The 20,980-nt window shown below is 46.4% G+C and overlaps 1 protein-coding gene across 2 annotated transcripts in view; it reads right to left on the bottom strand.

Annotated features, from left to right (window-relative positions):
• Positions 1–8,391: 8,391 nt before the first annotated feature.
• The window catches only part of PARD3B (par-3 family cell polarity regulator beta), a 1,046,368-nt gene continuing 1,033,779 nt past the window's right edge, over positions 8,392–20,980 (bottom strand). For both annotated transcript variants that reach the window (XM_004764207.3, XM_004764208.3), the window contains one exon: positions 8,392–13,097. In XM_004764207.3, the coding sequence (XP_004764264.1) occupies positions 12,740–13,097 (358 nt within the window). In that variant the 3' untranslated portion in view covers positions 8,392–12,739. The remainder of the gene's footprint in view (positions 13,098–20,980) is intronic.

Below are 20,980 nucleotides of genomic sequence, written 5' to 3'. Positions count from 1 at the left end.
CACTGTGTCCCCCTCAGAAGATATGTTCAAATCCTAAACCCTAATACCTGAGAGCGGCGACTTCTTTGGAAATAGGTCCTTGGCAGATACAATCGAATGAAAATGAGGTCATACTGGATTAGGTTGGATCCTAGTCCAGTGCTTGGCATCCTCCTAAGAGGGAAATTTGGACCCAGAGACCCACAGGTAAGATGCCATGGGATGATAGAAGCAGATTGAGGCCTGTACTAAAGCGAAAGCAATTCCAAGGCTTTGGGGAAAGTGAAGAGGAAAGCTTTCATTTGGTGCCTGTCATACTTGGGTACAATCTGGCTTGTCTCTGGCTCCAGCAAGAGACCAAGCCAAATGTCCCTGCAGTCACCTACTGCTAGGGGATGAGAGCAAAAAAAAAAAAAAAAAATGAACCCAGGGACCCATGGCAGAACTCCAACCAGAGCAAGGCAAAAGGCCAGGCAAGATCCTCCTTGGGGGAACCTACCTCGTCAGCACAGTCTCTACTCTTAGAACATTCCGGCCTTGTTTCATTCATCTACAGGTTACCCTGGAACCCTAGGGTTCAGACAAATAGCTTGCATCCTCTAGAAGTTACTCTACCTTGTGGAAGCCTCAGAGACCCGTGGGATACCTCTTCGCTGGCTTAGCACAGTGTTTCCAACTTCATGTTTTGGCCACGCCATGGCTGTTACTATATCCATTTGTACCATTATTTACTTAGTATCTACCTAAATAATTTTATTTTATTTTTAACAATTTATTTATTTTTAGAGAAGGAGAGTGTGTGAGTGGGGGTGGGGGGCAGAGGGAGAGGGAAAGAGCGCCATGTGGTGCTTGATCTCATGACCCCGAGATCATGACCTGCGTCAAAATCAAGAGTCAGATGCGCCACCGACTGAGCTGCCCAGGCGCCCCTTAGATAATTTTATTTTTAATGAAAACTTACCTCACTACAGTAAGTGAAAAAAAAAAAAAGCCAGGATAATTTTGTCCTAAATAGAAGAAAATTATAAAATTCTTAAAAGATTTTATTTATGTATTTGACAGAGATCACAAGTAGGAAGAGAGGCAGGCGGGGGGCGGGGGGGCAGGCTCCCCGCCGAGCAGGGAGCCTATGTGGGGCTCAATCCCAGGACCCTGGGATCATGACCTGAGCTGAAGGCAGAGGCTTTAACCCACTGAGCCACCCAGGCGCCCCGAAAATTATAAAATTAATACCATTTCATTAATTCAATGAAAGCAAAACCGAGTTATTAAACTCAAGCTAGAGCCTGCAGAAGTCTGAGGTCCGCTCTCTGTTGATAAGAGATTAGCAAGTTGTAGAGGGGTGCTGAAGACCCACCAGCAATTCACCAGGTCTCCTTGTAGGAGGCAGAGGTTTAGAAACGAAATGCTTTCTTGTGGCGATTGTGTGCTCTTTGCCACTTAAAGACAGATTCTTTGCAAATCAGGACCAGTAATGGTAAATAACATGGATCCTCCTTCTGCTGATACCATAAGTGCTTGATGTGCATTGTTTCATGTCATCTGCCCACCACCTGGGAGGTCGGCATGATCATCACACTTCTGAGGCGGCCGCTGAGGACTCAGGAGCCAGGTGGGTCACCCAGGTGGCCCATGCCAGGAGCCACTTGTAGCTCACCTACCGCAGGCCCTGGGAGGGGTATATCCTCCCACGGAAAACTGGGGAGGGGGCGCTGCACCTGCCAGTTAGCACACTCCAACCTTGGCTCAGCGTGACTCTGTCATCAACCCTACTCCAGTGAGTTCCCTGAGGCAGGGTGATGGGGCGGATTGGAGTGACAGACAGCAGTAAGGTCTTAGCGATAGCCCCGGGAGCTGGGGGATGTGCTGCTAAGGAGGGACCGAGATGCCCCAATGCCAGGTGCTCAGGAGGGACCTCACTGCTTCTCAACCCAGCATGGTGGGACCTGGCAGCTGCGAATACTCAAATTCCCCACCCCCCCAAGCCTTTCGTGGCACAGACCTGGCTTGTGTGTTGGGCGCGCGGGAGTGGGGGGGGGGGGATCTATGCGTGGAGGACAAATTCCGTGTCTCAGACAAAACCAGGGTTCACACATCCGGCGACTGCACCACAGTCGGTACACCTGCAGATAGTCCTAGGCCCATCGCTCTCTTGGGGTCTCTGCTGGGGGCCTGCATCCTGTGATTTTGCAGAACACAGCCCAGAGAGCAGGAGACTTTGAAAGTGGGTCCCACTGCGGCGTGGCCGCAGCTCTCTGAGGCTTCCCTTTTAAAGCCAGGATGGAATAAAACAAAACAAAACAAAAAAACAACAAAAAAAAAAAAAAAAGAAAAAGAAAACAAAGCAAAAACCCCAAAACCACCATGAAGAGGCACAGCCCCAGGCCAAACACTGCCACACTGTGAAGGTCAAGAGAGGGTCAGAAGAAAAACGGATATTGAAAGGCCACCTGGAGAGCAGAGCTGGGTCCGTCTCCATCACGCCTCCCCACCCTGCCATCGCCACCTGGGGGCGGGGTGGGGGGGAGCGGAGAGCGGGGGGCGGGGTAGGGGGAGCAGAGGGGGGGTGGGGGGGCGGTGTCGGGAGGCGGGATGGTGGGAGGAGACAAAGCCAAGGCTCCACTTTCCAATCAAAGGGATTTGGACTCCGGGGTGGTAAAGCCACAGGGAGCGCGGAATGGGGAAAGGTATAATATGACCAGAAACTGCTTTAATAAAGCTCAGGGCTGGGGCGGAGCTTCACTCTCCATCAATCAGAGGGCGACACCCCAGATCTCTCTGAAGATCAGCAAGACCATGCGCGTGGGGCTGGGGCGGCTCTTTAATGGAATGGACCGCGCTTTGAGTGAAAATACAGTCGTGACTGCAGAACGGAGGTGGCTGCCTGGGAGGAAAATCCCGTAAGGAACCCGCACATTTCCCAGGTGATGAGAACGCCGAGCGGTTCTGAGCTGGGAAGCCTTGGAAAACAATTAGCCAGAGAAGCCAGATAACCTGTTGAAATTATGGCCCTGCACTTTACTGCTCTTAATAAATTTCCTGGCAGCCTCTTCCACCGCAGAGTCCTGCTCTGTTTATACCTTTCCTAGTTGGGGGAATTAAGTCATCAAAGTTTCATCTACCTGTCTGACTTCAGCCAGAAGTACAACTTATTTGCCTGGATACCTTTCAAAACTGCTGTCTACATAGATTATCATTTAATATAGAGTGGAACGAACACAAGGCTGCCTGTTTCTTGAGTCTCAAATGTCAGAATCTGCGTTTACAAGTTCTGAATTTTCTTCGATGTTGCACACACTTTTGATGGTAATCACCGTGGAGGTTTTGGAGAATTAAAAGAAACTGTGCTGAGATTGGCTTTTCATCTCCATGGGGGTAGCAAGGAGAATCATGGGCCCAGAGCTGCCTTTACTAGCCACGTTACTAGCCACAGCTCTTCTTAGTCTCTTGAGGCTTCACTTTTCTCATCTGTAAAATGGGGTGAGTGTGTTCACTTTGCTGATGCGAAGAAGAAATGAGATGAATGTAGGGAAAGCCACTATCACAGCTCCTGAACACTTGGTAAATATTAGCTCTCCCCTCTTTGGTAAGAGCTGGTGATTTGATGAATTTTTCCAGTTCAGTCTGCATAGTGCTTTCATGTGCGCTGGCTTTCTGTAAATACTCTTTCGTGGAATGATTCCCCCTCCCCTCACCAAGCGCCAACATCCCTGGAGTCCTTAAGTCATTTATTCTTGTAGGGTCTGGAATCCCAAAGGCAATTTACTGATTTACTTAAGGCTCTGTTTTCTCATGGAGTTTGAGGATTAAATGAGATAAATTATGAAAATCCTTTTGACCAGGATCTGGCACTTGCTAGGCACTGAATACATTAGCTATTATCAGCACTAACCTCCCAGCCCTGTTACATAACCTATATTCCTTCTCTCCCCCAAATCATACATAGTCAGAGGGTTCCTGTCTCTGTGTGGATGCTTGCTTTCTCTTCTGTAGCTGGAAAGCTGATAGCCTTCCTTGCCAGGTCTGTTGACAGTCTTCTCATCCTCTTAGGCCACGTCGGATGTCACGTCTTCCATATAACTGACATGATCCTGTTCACACCAAAGTCAGAATCCAGATTTCCCTGGAAGCGTATGCCTCCCGCGAGCACGCACCACGGTCAGCCCTGAGTTTTGTGTACACGCAGGACCTCGAGGGCAGAGTCCAAGCCTAGTCCACATCTGGGATTCCCTGCAGTGTTTTGTAATGTTTGACCTGAAGTAGCTGTTGGGCTGCAGCTGAATTGCACTTTACTTTTGTTCTTCTTGTTTCATGGATGAGGCAGAAGAGCGATGAAGTCCAGGGATGTTAGGTTTTTGTTAAAGCTCTTTTTCTATGGTGTCACACACCGATTAACATGCAGCAAACTTAGGTATGTGGGCTGCTTTGGGGAGGGACGGTCACAAACAGCCAGATAAGGCTTCAGTGGAAAGGATGGTAATTAAACATTAAACATTGAGGCAGAAGCATCTCTCCTCCTCTTCCAGAGGACAGGGGCCATGCCTGATGACCTCTGAGAGGCTGGTGATTAGAGAGGAACAGGTATGATGTACAAAACTGGGCCACAGGCCCAGGAAGGAGCTGGAGAGACACCCACCCACACTGCGAAGCAGAGAGCCCACTCAGGAGGTAGCCACCAAGTGCCAGGAACATAGGAGGTTCTCAAAAAATACTTCATGAATAAAGAGAAAGTCATCTTTCTCCTTTGGGTGGCCTTCAGTTACCTCATTGGCTTCTTCATGCCTCAGTTTCTCTGGGTGTAAAATCAGTATGAACCGATGTTCTTTGACTACGTGAGAAGCGAAAATGACTGTGATCACGAAACATTCCACATGCACGGTAAACAATGATTAGTGAAAACAAACATGGCCGTGGACAAAGAAATCTCAATTGTCAAGACATTTACAAAGTAATCTCCGATTTCTTTGGATACACCTAAAGAGCATTCATTAAATTTTTATTTTAGTACCATTGTTTGTAGGACTCAGTTTCCTTATAGGAAGTCAAGGAGCCCTCCAGTTCTCCACCTACAGTTGCTGAAAGGAACAAGTAATGCAAAGCACTTGCCTAAAATCCAAGGAATTATACAATAATAATAGTAATCATCTGTCACTAAATGTGTTTCCATCTTAGTAGGTTGTAGTAATACATTTTCTCTTTACTTAAGTCTCTCTTTACTCTCTAAATAATGCATTACCCATTGCATTTACAATTTCCTAGCCTGCTTCGTGTTTTAAATTAGAGTCTGGCCTGCCCACGTGAGCTAACACCTTTTACCTCAGGAGCCATACCGGGCCATCTTTAACAACAGGACTTGGAGATTTATGGTTTGGGCTGCAAGGTGGAATGTTAGCAGTGTACGGCAATTCAGAAAAAGGACCCTCACACCTCATTTCTTCATTCAAATGAATTCAGCAAATATTTCTTGAGCATCGAGTCAGAGCCAGGCAATGTGTTACAAATACGATACTCTTCAGAAGGCCACACAGACATGGAAACTAATCATCGTAATAGAGGCAATAAAAGTTTTACTGAGGATCTGCAGAAAGCATCTCGGTAACATTCAGGTTGGAACGACCTCGCGGGGCTCGGGGGGAGGAGGGCTGCGGCAGGCATCTTGGTGAGGTTGGTGGCCGATAACTGAAACCCTTCCAGCAGACCGAAAGGGACTTGATGTGGAAAGTTAGGGGCTTACAGAATTCTTCGAAGGGCTAGAGAAGCCAGCTCTAGGCAGGCCTTCTTGGAGGACATCTCTGAACAGTGCCACAGAACGGGCTCCCCAAAGAAGTTGTGAACTCGAAGATGGGAAGACGCTCCGGCCTGTGGCACAGAATCACGTTGCCTCAGCTGGGATCCGTGGTCACAGGACGGATGACCCTCACACAGCCTTTCGATACCCAGGAAGCGAGGGGCCATTCTTGCAGGAAATCAAATGCCTCTGCTGCCTTGTTTGCCAGCAGAAGCATGCCTGGTCCTCGGTTCCACCCCGCGGAATGTTCTGCCTGATCAGTAGGCGTTGGGCCTGCGGAGGAACCACAGCTGTGAGGGACGGCAGGAAGTGTGGTCTCCAGGGCGAGCACTGCCGTGCAGTAGGGCATGCGCAGGAGGGCATGCGCAGGAGGGTGGGATGGATGTGAGGCGGCCAATCTCCAGTTCCCGCCTTGGAGTCTTCATAAAGAGCTGCTAGATCTGGGCCTGGAGGGACGAACGAGGAGCCACAGACGAAGGGCGCTTGGAGCGGCTCTGTTTATTGTGTGTTACCATGGGACCGAGCTGGGAAAGGCACACCTGGCTCAAATAAGTAAAAGTAATTTGGAAATAACAGTAGCACGGGATAGAAAGCTGGGAGCAGCAAGACATGAAGGGGGAGGGGCACAGGGGACTGGTTCTGGGGGCTCAGGGCTTTTGACTTTAGGCTGTTAAATAAGAGGGAGCCACGAAAAGGTTTTAAAGAGTGTGCGTGTACCTGTGTGTGTGTGCGCATATATGTGTGCATGAGTATGTGTGCTAACTTGGAGGCAAGGGTTAATTTTCCTTGACTGCCGGATATGTTTTCTACAGTGCTGGTGAATGTTGAACAACGGCCTCTTCAGAGGGGAAAGAAGAAGTCTCCGTCTGTAGGCCATGCTGATTTCTGTGTTGTAAACGCCTCCCCCATGGCCTCTGTCAAACTACCAAGTGGTATCACTGGACATGGCGTCGGGGAGAGGTGTGGATGGTGGGCCCTCGGGAGCTGGCTTAATCTGGCTCTGGAACCCTTGTATATGTCATGGGAGTTAATTCTCAAGACAAGCCCCTAAGATGTGGAGTGGTTCCATTTCACAAATGGTGAAGCCAAGGCCTAGAGAGATCAGTATTTACACAACCGATTAGCGCTTAACCCTGGTCTTAGATCCAGGTCTGCCTGTTTTCAGAACCAGTGTCTTTCAACAAGACTATGCTGCGTCTGGAAGAGTAGCATACATCGTCTGATCTCCACTCCAGCTCAAATCCTTCAGAGGATAGAGCCGTAGCTGGTACGGTAATGGGAAAGAGTTCTAGACAATATATAGGCAAATGGGTATGTATGTGTGCCAATCAAGTTTTATTCACCAGCGCAGGTGCTGGGTCTGTATAGTATAGAGGTGGTTCGGAAGGAAGCACGGTCGGAGGTAGACCATTGAGAAGGCTAGTGAACAGGCTGGATGAGAAGCAAGGGGCTGAGCCAAGGCTGGGTGTCAGGAATCAGGGACAGATCGGGTTCAGCGGCAAGCCTTCCAGCGTATCAGATGGAGATGGGTGGGAGGAAGGGGCAGAGTTGTAAATGGGAAGGCACGGATCATTTCCAGGTTTCTGTTTTGTAGCTGTGAACATGGTGGGGCCATTGGCCAGGACAGAATCATGAGAAGCAGGTTTCTTAGGAGAAAGCTTTTGCTTCCAGTTGGAGGATGTTGAGTCCAAAGGGTCTGTAAAAAGTTCAAGCGGGGACGATCGGTGGGAAAGTGGAAATGCACGTGCCTGGGAGATAGCTCTGAGCTGGAGATTATGAGCAAATCTCTCCGGAGATGGTAGCTGAAATCTTGGCTGTGAATGAACTTGTCCAAGCGTCGGGGGAGGTCTGAGGACAAGCTAATAAAGAGGCTCGGGACACAGGGATGGTCGCAAGGGGAACCCACTCAGAATCATGATTCCATAGGCAAGGTGAGAACATTGCCAGCATGAGAAGGAGGGGTCAGCTGGGTTGGATGCTGTGATGAAATGCCTACATCGCACTTCAAGAATGAAGGACAATTCGGGGGGCCCAGGGTGCTCAGTCAATTAAGCATCCGTCTCTTAATTTCAGCTCAGGTCATGATCTCAGGGTTGCAGGATCAAGCCCAGGGTTGGACTCCATGCTTAGTGGAGAGTCTGCTTGGGATTCTCTACTCCTCCCCTACCGCAAATAATAAATAAATCTTAAGAGAGAAAGAAAGAAAGAAAGAAAGAAAGAAAGAAAGAAAGAAAGAAGAAAGAAAGAAAAGGACTATTTTCCCAACCTCTGTGAATACTTCTCAAAGATTGTCCCCAGCTGTCAGCCCCCTTTGGGGATTGCCTTACTGGAAGAGAACTGCCCGGTCCTGGGTCCCACATTCTCCTCAAGGGTAGCCAGTACCCGCCCTGCTTTCTTGCTCTGCCTTCTGTGGGTACTGAGCCCAAGGGCCCTCTCAAGAAAATGGCCTGTGTGCTTGTCTTCAACTTGAGTGTGTTTTTTGGGAGACTGGCATGTGCTAGAGGCTTTCTCCTCATATTCTCTGTCCGACGATGTTGCTGTTCAAGGGTGATCAGAACCAAACCAACCTATTCGTTCATCCCATACTAAAACAAACAGGTGGGGAATGAAAACCAACACTCTGGTGTCTTACTGACTGAATAAAGCTTTATTTTAATGCAAAATAAAACGAGAAAAATTTATATATTCATATATAACAACATCCAAAATGTTTTCTGTGGTACAAATGGGATCATCCTAAAAAGTCTGTAAGAAATTCATTCTCCGCCCCCGTATGCCAAAATACGATTTCACATAATTTATCTTCAGAACTTATGAACAGACTTGGTGTCATAAAAGCACAGGAAAACACTAGAAGAAGTGACTGTATAAACAGTAGGGCTTGTTTTTATGTTCCAGTAGTAAACAGCACGGCAGTCCACACCGATGGAAGAGAACACTCTCCCAGAGCTGAGTCAGGAGACAGTCTTTGGGGTTAGTTCACTCGGCACTCCAGGCTGGTGAGTTAAGCCCATCTTTAAAAGTCGGGCACTGTGTGATTCTATTACTATTTAAGGACATGAGGGAGAAGAGAGTTCCCCTTAGAAGTAGTAGCTGCATATCAGATTCTAGGCTTATTTTAGATATCTACCTTTTATTCTCCTTTTTTTTTTTTTCAGAGAGGTGACTTTGTAGGGATGCCTTATGGAGACTCTTCTTTCTGGTCTCATTGTGGCATCATTTCCCACTAAGTCCGTGCAAACTGGGAGTGCAGAGAAATACTCCTGTGGCTGTTTCTAGATCCAACTCCCTCCCACCTAATTGCATGAAATCTGGACTTTTTGTTGCTCCTGGACTCAGAAAGCAGTAGGGTGTCTACCCAATTTAGCACCAATTTGAAGGCGGTTCATTGCAGATTTCAGAGTTTCATGCCTATGGGAATTTTATAGACACACATTCTTATCCAAACTCTGCAGATCTCTCCATCCCCCTGAAAGGCTGAAATGTTTCTCCAAAGAAAGCAAATGCTGGGGTTATAGGTTACAGGAACAAATAATTTTTAAAGGCTGGGTCCTTATGCATATAGAATCTATGCACCTTATCAGGTGCATTTCCTTATGAAGACAGTTCAACAAGTTCAGTAGTCTTTAAAGGAAATAGTGAACCACATTTTGATTTTATTTAGTTGGTGGCACAAGCAAAGCTACAAGGAAGTTGCACACATCCTTTATTGGGCAGCAGGCACAGTTTGCTCTGTGGGGTGACAGTTGATCTGTGGGTCTCACCATGCTCATGCTTATAAGATCTTTGCTCCATGCTGTCCTGTGGGGTCAATGCACGTTGACATACAAATCTAAGAATAATGAACTTCGTGGTAATTTTATTTTCCAATTTTTGTTTGTTACTCAATTATGACTTAAGAAGATGCACCTGTCTTTGAGATTGGCTTTTATCCACTGATGTAATATCGTGGGGAAGCAATTTTCTACCAAGAGCGATATTGCCACAGTCCAATGGCGCATGGGGTTAACAAGATGCAGAGTTTTCCTCCCTGGCAGAGGACTGAATTCTCCTGCACCTCAAAGTTTTCAATGGTATGCTCCCTTTCCTATCTCTCCTCCTGCAGAAAGGTATAAAACAGAGCTCCTTAAAATATTTAGTGACTCCAGGCCAAAACATCATTTCAAGGCCTCGATGACCCAGCGGTCAGATCAGTAGCCAGTGGGTGTGTGTTGTTGGGCTTGCCGCTCACTGTGTCACTCTGTTCCCTAGGGTTATTATATTCTGAGTGACAAGCAAACACCTGGTTGAGTCTTTCCAAGGCTATAAATTAACGGAGAACTACTTCCTGCTACTGATTCCAGCCTGGTCTTCTAAATATTCTAAACAACCTGTTCTCCTCGAGACTGGGCAAGAGTTCTGCAACTTCTGGGTGGTGACCGAGGAAGGTTGGGACACAGGCATTTAAAAAGCTTACCTGCGACCTGCTCTCAGTTATAGCATGGCCTGACACAGCCTCTGTCACACATAAGGTAGCTTCTTTTGGGCAGGGTCAAGTAGGGCATGCGTTATAGACGTCAAGCAAGAAAAGAAGATGGTTATAACCTACTTTTTATTCACTTTAACAGTACCTTCTCATCCCTGGTTGACCCTCAGGATTGACAAGTGTTCTATTGACTTTGTATAAACACAAAATCACACTTCGAGTGGCTTGCCCAGAGCCTGGAAGCTGGAGGTACTGTGCTCCCAAGGTGGCCACATGGTGAAAACATGGGCATTCTTCCTACCACAGCCCCTGCTCCGACATGCACAGAAATCTCCCTTTCTCACACTGCCTCTGGCTGCCCCTTGTGTGGACTTGGACTTAATTCAGAAGGAGACTCTGGCTTGACTACATCCAATAGCCTGGAGAAGTTTGGTTAAACTATGCAACAGATCGAAGAGCTGATTTTTAATGCTTCCCAACACGTTACCTTTTCCTCACTTCATCATTTTCTTCTGGAAAGTTTATTTAGTTTGAGGGGAAAGTGTCATTTAGCTCGTGGAGAAGCCCCATGGCTCCCCTGCACTCCACCTCTGGGGGAGCAGGGCACAAGGCCCTCGGTCTCCTTGCGCAAACTGCAAACAGTATAAGGTGCTCGCTTACAAGAGACGGCAGATGGCCAAACCCCGCTTGACAGTCTGTTTTTAGGACGGCCATAACTAAATTGCAGTTTAGAAAATGATACCTCTTAAAGTCCAGTAAATAACAACCATTTAGGTCTAAAAGCAGCGGTTGCTTCATTCCTGGTAATGCAACTCTATTTTAAATTAAAAAAAAAAAAAAAAAAAGACTAAACTGGGTTGGATACTCTGTATATTCCATAATACTATAATTTATTAAACCCTGTCAGTCAGGAGTATTCTAATCTCAGCCACAATATGTCTACATTGAACTTAAGACTTTTTGTTTTGTTTTGTTTTGTTCGGAGGGAATGGAGAATGAACAGCAAAGGCTTAAAGTCTAAGCGTCACCGAACAATTCAAGCTTGCGGTTTTGCTGGTCCTCAGTCTTTTGTTGTGTGCTCATTTGGGTCAGGTTGGAAGTATTAGAAGTCCTGCTGGAATAAGTAGAAAATCACTGCAAAGCTCAAAGGAAACATGATGGGTTTTGGAGGGAGGGGGCGCCGGCTTTTCAAAGCCATGAGACCTTCCAATTGGAGATGCTGGTCTTGGTGTTGCCCTGATGTTTGTGACTGAAATACAGCAGATAAATAATGATCTGGTTTCACGCCTCTTTTCCTTTCCCTTCGGACTTTTTTTTCCCTTTGATTTCCTTCCCCATCAAACTTTCCAGAAAGCATTTTTATCGTACGTTCTCCATACCGGTAATCACATGCCTTCACGCACACACATACACACACATGTGTGCACGCACAAACACACACACACGGTCAGTCACTGCCACCTTCCACCTTCTGGTTATCAACCCCAAAGGCCACAGTCAGCCCCTCCCTGTCCCCGGTGCAGATGACACTATTGGACACTGATTGTGCAATGAATTGGCATCTCCAGAGCATGGCTTCCTGTGTAACCCAACCAGCGGGATCTCCTTTTCCCAACTACATTTTAGCCCTCAAGTAGGAGCCTGAAAGTAGAGGCCCGGGGTTACCAAAATTAGAGGCAGGAGATTTGGGGAGGATTCTGAAACCTGATCTCTCAGGGGTGTTTTGCCTGGGACTTGCGGGGAAGGAAGGTGAGGACCACGGGATTTGGGGCCCTCTTTAACCTGGTCCACAGAATATATTCCTTCTGGAAGCCCTGACTGGCTTTGCACGGTCTCCCAGGACATTACTCCTGCATTCATATCTTATTTTCTTCTAATATAAAAAGTAAGAAAACATAAAGCCATTCTGCCAAATGAGTGGTACCGGGAGCCTGATAAAGTCTGCAAATAGGGAAATGCAGCCTTCCTCTGGGTATAAACATTTCAAGGAAACCACGAGTCATGTTTGCTGTTGTTTTGTTTCCCCAATGAAAAAAAAAAACAAAAAAAACCCAAAAAAAACCAAACCTACTTATTTAAGATGCCCGTATTTGCAGCCACTCTTCAGACTTAACAGCTTTCCTAAGGGGGCTGAGCCCGAGCCTCGGAGACTGCCTCCGCGCGGCCAGTTCCATGGGGCTCGTGTGCACCAGAGAGGCCCCGTGTGCAACGTCTCCATTATTTGCCTGTTTAACTGCCGCTCTCACTGAACTGAACGATCCTAAACGTCCTCCGACTCTCAGGCAGTAACTGTAAGACCCCCGACCTCCCTCTTCCTCGGGATCCCCCGCCCTCCTGTCCCCCCCGCTTTGCCTCTGGCCAGCAGTCAAGTGTTGCAACCTCGGTGAGAAAAACCCATCCATCCCATGGAGAAGTCTGAACAGGAGGAAGTCCTGAAAGTCTAGGAAGGGCAAAGGTGATGTCACACGTGTCCCTCTCTGGGCCGGGCTGAGGTTGGCGGCGTTCAGCTACACGGCTGCAGTCATGGGGCTCTTCTGCCTGGGATCCTGGGCTCGGTAGGGATACTGGTCTGGGCTGCCCCCTCGGGGGCCTGGTCTACCCATTTCTGGATTGGCTGGCACTCTGTGCTGCTGAGGGGGGGAAGGTGGAACATCTTGTCGGAAGGGTCCTTTATGCTGGGGGGCTGGCGGAGGAGGGTAATACTGAGGATACCGGAGGTCTGCGACCCTCAGATCTGGGGGGCGGGGGTAGCTCCCTTTGGGAGGACGCACAGGATGAACCCCCGGGTAGTATGGAAGCTCCCTTTCCTGGTAGAGCGCTCGAGGTGTGGCCGTCAGATAGTCTACGGGATCGGCTGGTCCTCCCCTGGAAAGAGAAGAACAGACACACGTCAGCAGCTACTAAGCCAGTCCCAGCTGAAGGGCCCATTCCTCAGCCTCCCGTGTAGTTTGGTGTGGTCACAGACTAGGCCTGGCCCATGGGGTGTGAACCCAAGTGAGTTCCGCCCTTAAAAAGAAGAGGTGGAATTGTCTTCCTCCGCCGTCTCCTTTCTTTTGGCCATGGGAGCTGCCATCTTAAACTATACGGAGGAAGCCATGTGCTGAGGAAGGTCCAACGACAAGAGGACAAGGGCCCACGTCCTTGACACCATGGAACCCCATGTCAGCCAGGATGACGGACACTCAGATTGGTGCCCGAGAGAGAAATCTACATCTACCTGGCTTAGAGCACCATGTGTCGGCCTTCCGTGCAGTGGCCATACTGGTTTTCTAAATAAACAAGGCCGACTTCGGCTCTCCTAAAGCGGGGATGGTTTGACCCCTTCCTTGATGCTTCCTCCCATGACAGAACCATGTCACAGACATGGCGGTAGAAGTGTACGGGTTATTCAGGCTTATAATGTCGCCTGCTTGGTCTGTGGGGTGCTGTTGACATGGACCATGGTCTCGGGCTAACTCTGGTTAGCTTCTCTCACCATTCCCCATGTGCCCTCCCCTCTCTACAGTCCCTAGAGAAAGTCCTAACCCAGAGCTGGGAGTTAGCCACCTAGAACCTCGAGGTAAAGCAATTCTACCATCAAGCCGAGAAGCACCAGCAGGCCTGGGGCAGAGTGGGAAGAGCCGAGCCAGCACTAGGTAACGAGCAGGCACACAGAATGGTCTGGGGCCACAAGAAATGCTCACAGCAAGCGACTGACCCTGTCTGGATGTCTCTACGAAGACAACAAGCATCCTCTGACCCATTTGCTGAAACAGAAGCAGTCCGTCTCTAAACTGTGTACAGATGACTGCATCTTGTCTAGCCTGGGGTTAAACAGATGAGTTCTGTTTGCAGCTCTTAAAATCCCATAAACCTTCTGTGTTCATATTTGCTGCTATCATCGCCCGATCCTTCCCACTTTCTACTAGTCTCCCTTCTGTAATTTTTTAAAAGGAAAAAAAAAAAAGCAACAATAATAATTAATGAAAAGCTCTTCAATGTCAGAATCCAAATTGGGAGAGCACTTGAAAGCAATGACAGACCTCTAAGAATACAGTGTCTGTGGTTAATCAAGTACCGTCAATGAGGGTCAAAATCACCCTGTAATCTGCAGAGTTTGATGTTAAAATGGCTCTGTAAGTTCCCCCAAATCAGTGAAGGTTTGACAGGCTCCAAGCTCGGGTGCCTGTGGAAAGTAGCATGTGAGCACGGTCAGGAGGCTGAACGATAACGCTCTCTTTCTACTTTTTGATGTCTTAATTGGTCTATGTATAATAATGAAAGATCCTCGAGCTTGGGGTAATTTAGCCGGAGTTTTCAGATTAAAAAAATTAAATTGTTTGTGTACAAGTTATTCTAACATCAACGGCCATTATTCAATGCAGTTTGCTTTGCTCTCATTGAAATTGCCCATGAGAAATGGGGCACACATGCAAAATCTGTCACTCCGGCCCTGGGAAATAAAGGATCGGGGTTACATCTTCCCTTTCCCTTTGAATTTTATTTTGATTTAGAAAACTTCCAGCATTCATTATCTCCTTTGTCCTAGAATATTTGAAGCTCCTCTCCTTCCCGCCCCCCATGTCGATTTCCTTTCGGTTCATGTTAGAGATTTCCGAAACCCTTAAAAAAATATTCTAAACCTGTGCTTTCTCTCGAAACCCACTGAAGCTATTTCTCTGCATGAAGTGAAACATGTGGTTTTTCTGCACTCATTTTAAGCCCTTGGGATAAATCACAGACATTCGCAACACACAAACATTATCTGCCTTAAAATGAACATACAACCCATGCTCCCTCCGGACCCTCTTAGCGGGAATGTTTCCTGTTTAAAATGGAAAGAGAAAAAGGAGGAATTCCAGGCCTTGGACTTTTAGGGTCCTGGGCTCTCTGCGGAGATTTCTCTCCTTTAAAACAGAACATTATAAAAGACAGGCACACCTTGTGTTTTTTTTTTATTTTTTTATTTTTTGAAGAGACAACCCAGACCAAGTGGTGACAGGGCAGAATCTACCCTGAATGTCGCTGTGACCACACAGGGGTGGGGTGGGGTGGGGCAGCCAGTTGTTCTCTCTTCTCCCACACCTCACCCCTGCTGACATCTTCACCTCTGCCAGCAAGGGACAGGCGGGCTTCTTCCCCTGGGCGTTTGGTTGGGAAGAACTCTGAGGGTTTTGTGGGTCCGTATCCTTTCCTCTGATGGGAGGTTTTACAGCTGGGAGTTTGCTTACATGTGGCAGAAACCAAGTGAGGTAGCTGTTCTTTGTCAAGAAATGAAATCATGGAAACTGTCTTTTCCCGGAGAACTCATCAAAACAGTTATTGTTTTTAATTTTTCATAGAGAAGAAAAACAATGAGCTGGCCTATGAAAACACTGTTAAGGTTCAAAGAGTGATGGAAGAATTTTCCTTCTTTGATGGGGGGGGGGCGCTGCTATTGTTTAGAATAACTTTTTCCTCAAAATCCAGCATTTCCTACAGATTTTTGCCAGAGTGACTTCTAAGGGCAGGTGAATATTATGTGCATGTATGTGCACACACAGAGACCCCTGGCACGCGTGCACACACACACACACACAAATGATTTTTAAACAGGAAAAAAAAAAGCCCTTTTCATTAACTTGATAGGAAAAAGAAAGAAGAATAAGGAGCTGAAAATTTAGCTTTGTTGATCTTGAGTTTCCCTTTTGTATATTTGGGTGAGATTTAGTGTTTGTAGAAAAGCACAAAAACCAGTCCATTCTGGGGCCCAAGAAATGCTTATGGAAGTGACCGATGTTGCACGTTTCCGGTTACCGGCCAACTTTCAGAAATCCCGGGGCAGCTTCCTCCAGAGACTATGATGAAAACAAGGACTTGAACGGCAAATATATCAGTACTTCCAGACCACTCATTCTGCAGGTGACCTCATGAGTTTTTTTTTTCACTTTTTTATTTATTTTTATTTTAATAATTTTTTATTTTTTATAAACATATATGGAACTAGAGCGTATCATGCTTAGCGAAATAAGTCAAGCGGACCTCATGAGTTTTATTTGAATGTGTTACTAATTTTCCTTAAAAAAAAACCCTTTCCATTGAAAAATGTTACTCAGGAACCGTATTTACCTAAGGAAGAAGGAACTAGTCTGTTTTTGCTTTCTTTATAATATACCTCTTTGAGGAAGTGATCATGAAACTATCTATACTTCTAAAATTTTCGGGTTTTTTTCCCACATTTTTCATTGTTTACTTTTTTCCTATTTTATTTTATTTTTTTAAAGATTTTATTTATTTATTTACTTGACAGAGAGAGAGAGAGAGAGATCATAAGTAGACAGAGAGGCAGGCAGAGGGAGAGGGGGAAGCAGGCTCCCCGCAAAGCAGAGAGCCCGATGCGGGACTCGATCCCAGGACCCTGGGATCAAGACCCGAGTGGAAGGCAGAATTTCCACCCAACCCACTGAGCCACCCAGGCGCCCCTTCCTATTTTATTCTTTTTTTTTAAAAAAAATATTTATTTATTTATTTATTTGACAGAGAGAAATCACAAGTAGATGGAGAGGCAGGCAGAGAGAGAGAGAGAGAGGGAAGCAGGCTCCCTGCCGAGCAGAGAGCCCGATGCGGGACTCGATCCCAGGACCCTGAGATCATGACCTGAACCGAAGGCAGCGGCTTAACCCACTGAGCCACCCGGGCGCCCCCTATTTTATTCTGATTAGGATTGTTTCTGGAGGCCAAAGGCTTCAGCTTTTGCTCGGAGAACTCATAGGAACTATCTCAGTTACGCAGTTTCCAATCACATAGATGAGGACACCAGCAAAAATGAATGTCAACCTTTAAGCTGAAACGTGACAAGGCTGTATGGTGTTGATATGTGAAGAAACAGTAACAATCACTTTCTTTACATGAGATTATCCTCTTTTTACCAGCCTAGTATGTCACTGGTTTTCATTAAACAAAAAAGGGTCTGAAAACCAGACGCTAAGCGGGTCAGAGAGCCAGCCCCCAGGTTCCAAGTCTTCACTCTATGGAAGGATGCAAGGCAAGTGCCTACGTTTGCTAAGGCAATCCTGGATGGGGAAAGGGCTTAGTGTTGGAAAGACTGAGTCACTGGCAAAACCTTTTAGCTGGGAATGAGGTGGTTATACTTACTGGAATAGGAGATGGGCCATGAACAATCCTGAATACTCCTATTGGCCCCTGCTCTCTCCTCATTCCCTCCTGGATTACAAAGAAAAGCTGTTTTCTCTGCATTCATCCCAGTAGGTCATTCTCACTTCATGTGGGCGAAAGACCAGTTATGTACTAGCTAGAGCACAAACATCTTGAAAGAACTGAGTCTTATATATGCAGTGATCGACCTCAAAGCTCAGCACATGGCTTTGCATACCCTAGGTGCTCCATAAATGTGTGTTGAATTTGTTAACGAGGGTTTAAAGTGAAGAGAAAACCCATAAACATGCACAATAAAAGACAGAAGTGTGGAAGGGGTAGAAATAGGTCGGTGGATAAAAAAATAAAAGGAGGTAGCAGACTCTCACTGAGAGCCAGAGACTGGCAAAGGTCGAGGTAAGACTGGTCTCTATTTCTTCTTCCCTGTTTGATTGAGAAATAATTGACATACATCGCTTTATAAGTTTAAGTTGTACAGCACGACGGTTTGCTTTACAGCTATTATGAAATGATTACAATAGTTCTAGCTAACATCCATCTTCTCATATAGACATGATGAAAAGAAAAGAAAGAAGAATAAAGGGGAAAAAATTCTCCTTGTGGTAAGAGCGCTTAAGATTTACACTCTTAACAGCTTTCCTATATATCATACGGCCGTGGTAGCTACAGTCATCATGTTCTACATTACGTGTATATTACATAGTCTCTAATTTTTAAAGAAGGAAAGGGGGAAGGAAAACAAGATGGTGGGCTGAACAAGGGGGTTGGATTGGGTCTAACAAGGAACAACTATAAACCTTATCAGGGCATAGGTCATTGCATTTGTCTTGTTTTCTCAGAACAGAAGTATCCCCTGTTGTCTTCTACAGTACTTGAAACATCCGTATGTGCTTAGTAAATCTTGGGCTCACATTTAATTGTCTTGACTTACCAGTGAGGTCAACATGACTAAGTAGTACAGGTTAAGTGTATTCATTCAAGAATCAGTTAAGCACTGTGTTTATTATCATCTGACAAAGAAGTTTTCTTTGTTTCTGTCATAAACACAATGATCTAGGAACACCGTAATGTATCCAATTAAAAATACAATTCACCAGGATCTCAAATGAAGGCCTTAGGGAGAGAATATCAAAGGTGACAGCCAGGGGCAATCACCACAGTTTCAAGCACCCGGACTGGAGGATTGATGACCACGAATAAGAGGTAGAGGTGATGTCCAGTTCCCTTCTGTCACAGCACTTCCCAGCTTTTTCTTTACTGGAGCACACATGATGGATGGCTCTCATATACTCTGCTTGAACCTCAGAGAGGCAGAAGCTAGGATTATGCAAACTTTCCTACCACCTGTGGGAACGCAACGCCCTTCCCTCCCACTCAAGAAAGAACAAGTCGATTCAAGGGAGTGGGAGCAACATTATTGAGGGAGAAAACTCAAGTATGTTGTAATTTATCAAAATAAATTATTTGCAACCTTCAGTTCAAGTATCAGTAACAAATCCTTGCAATACAGAGCTGATCATAATTCACCTATGTGTCTCCACACCGAGCTTAAGAACCATCACTGTCTCTCATCCAATGAGCTCCCTTTAGGGAAAGGCATGGCCGGTGAGGTTGAAGAAGAACACGGAGAAACAACTGAGCTTGAGACACATTTAGGGACTAGAAGAGAGTCTGCTTTGAAAAGGGATACATTAAGCAGGCATAAAAATAAGGTACGCAGTAAAACGTGTGAAAGTCCTAAAGAATTTACGAGAAGAGGCGAGTACGTCCACCTTCGGCACAAGCATGGGATTCCTCGCTCAGGGAGAAGCTTCCGAAAGGCAGAATCTTGTTCTCCTGAATTTCTGTAAAATACCCTGCGTGCTATTAGCCACGAGCCCAAAGACGATTTCTTAACTTTTCCCAGGGAGCCTTTGTGGATTTCCTTTTTTGGTAAGAACCGGTGGTGCCCAAATCTGGGGTTCGGATAGGAGGAAGTAACATGATGGGAAACTCAGGGCGCTCCGAGAGGGACTCGTACCCCTTGGCAGAAAGTCGACACCTGGCGAAGCCATCTTCCTATCAGGCTTGCCATTACTCAGCAGCTGAGCCGATGCTGACGCTTTGCGCTACAGTCCTGCAAATATGGCAAAGCTAAAAGGAGATCAGCACAAAGACACAGTGCTGTGGGCGCTGGAGTTGCCTGTGTGATGTAGCCAGAGAAGCTTTTAGTCTGTGTTTGGAATTCCTTCCGTGTCGGGTTTCTACTTATCGGCCCTTCACCCTTCATTCCGGCATGAAGGCGGTCGCCCAGGATTAGCAGAGCCCTGTGCCATGTGTATTACGTAGCTCTGATTTCGGCACATTTCACAGAATCATAAAATATAAAATATAACGATCATTTGATGGCCGGCGTTATAGAAAGGATTTTGGAAAGGAGAAAAAAAAAAATCTCCTTTTCATCACTCACGTTTCCCATTCCATTATGAGGAGCGGGCTCCTACTCTTTGCTGAGAACCGGAGTGGGAAGAGAAGGCTCGGGAGAGGCTTTTGGCCGTGGTTAACACCAAGGAAATGTTTGCAAAGAAAATGAAGGTGGAACGATAATGACTCAGGGCTCAGAAGACGTGTCTAAAACGGCTTAAGACAGTAACGTCGATCGCCCACATTTAATGCCTTTTTTGTGTCTTTTTCAACAGTGACTATAAACACAAGAGTGTAGTTATATCCCAACTCTTTGTGCCATCCTATCCCATGAAGGTGGGATCTGATGCAACCCTGTGGCAGATGTTATCTGGAAAAGGGTCCCTAAGAATGTTTCATCCGACCCCATCAGATGGCGGGAGGTATTCCCTAAAAACGGCCCTGCCCAAATAATTTCCTTTATGAGGGGGTGTGACTTGCTGGTGGGTGCCTAGGACCATCAGAAAGGGCTGCACAAAAGCAGAGGTGGAGAAGGAAGCCCGTGGCAAGCCAGACTGTTGTGAGTGGCCACAGAGAAGTCATGAAATCCATCTGAGCAACGGCTGCATGTAATTACCCCATGGTCTTTTTAACCACAGGAGAGGTTTTATCCAAAGAGAATGGTAACCAAAGGAACAGACTGTCCTAACTTGTTAGGCCACTCAAATCATCTCTCTCTTTCTATTGTAACAGTAGGCTCCGAATTTCATTATCTGAACACTGAGGATTTCATCCGATTGTCATGCAAGAGACAACGATGCGATTTCAAGGTCAGACTTGGAGGGCCAACAGGTTCAAGAGTGTAGGGTCTGGAATTCTAAAGATAGTTTCGCCTGCCCTTTAGGAGAAGCAATATCCAGTTTCCTGGCCGCAGTCACTGCCTGGAGAAAGGACATTCGGGTGGAAAAAAACACACTGTTCAAGAGGGTGGCTTTTTCTTGATCAATTTAGATTGTATCTATTTTCAGAGTCATACATGTGATTTTTGGATAAGATATTCATGTATCTTATCTGCAGCTGATCAGATATTCGTATCACTGCCACACCTTCACCTCCCCCTGTTCCTCTGCCATTGACTTCTAAAGCCTGGGCAGGAGGGAGATTTGGGGTATAAACCTCCAGCAGTCTTAGATCATCAGAATCCCTCTTCACTAAGGGCAAGGACCACAGTG

Source organism: Mustela putorius, unplaced genomic scaffold (assembly GCF_011764305.1).
Source record: "Mustela putorius furo isolate JIRA1106 unplaced genomic scaffold, ASM1176430v1.1 tig00000275_pilon_pilon_pilon, whole genome shotgun sequence".
NCBI classification, from domain to species: Eukaryota; Metazoa; Chordata; class Mammalia; order Carnivora; family Mustelidae; genus Mustela; species Mustela putorius.
Note: the sequence above shows the minus strand (reverse complement) of the source record. Positions and strands in the feature narration are given on the sequence as shown.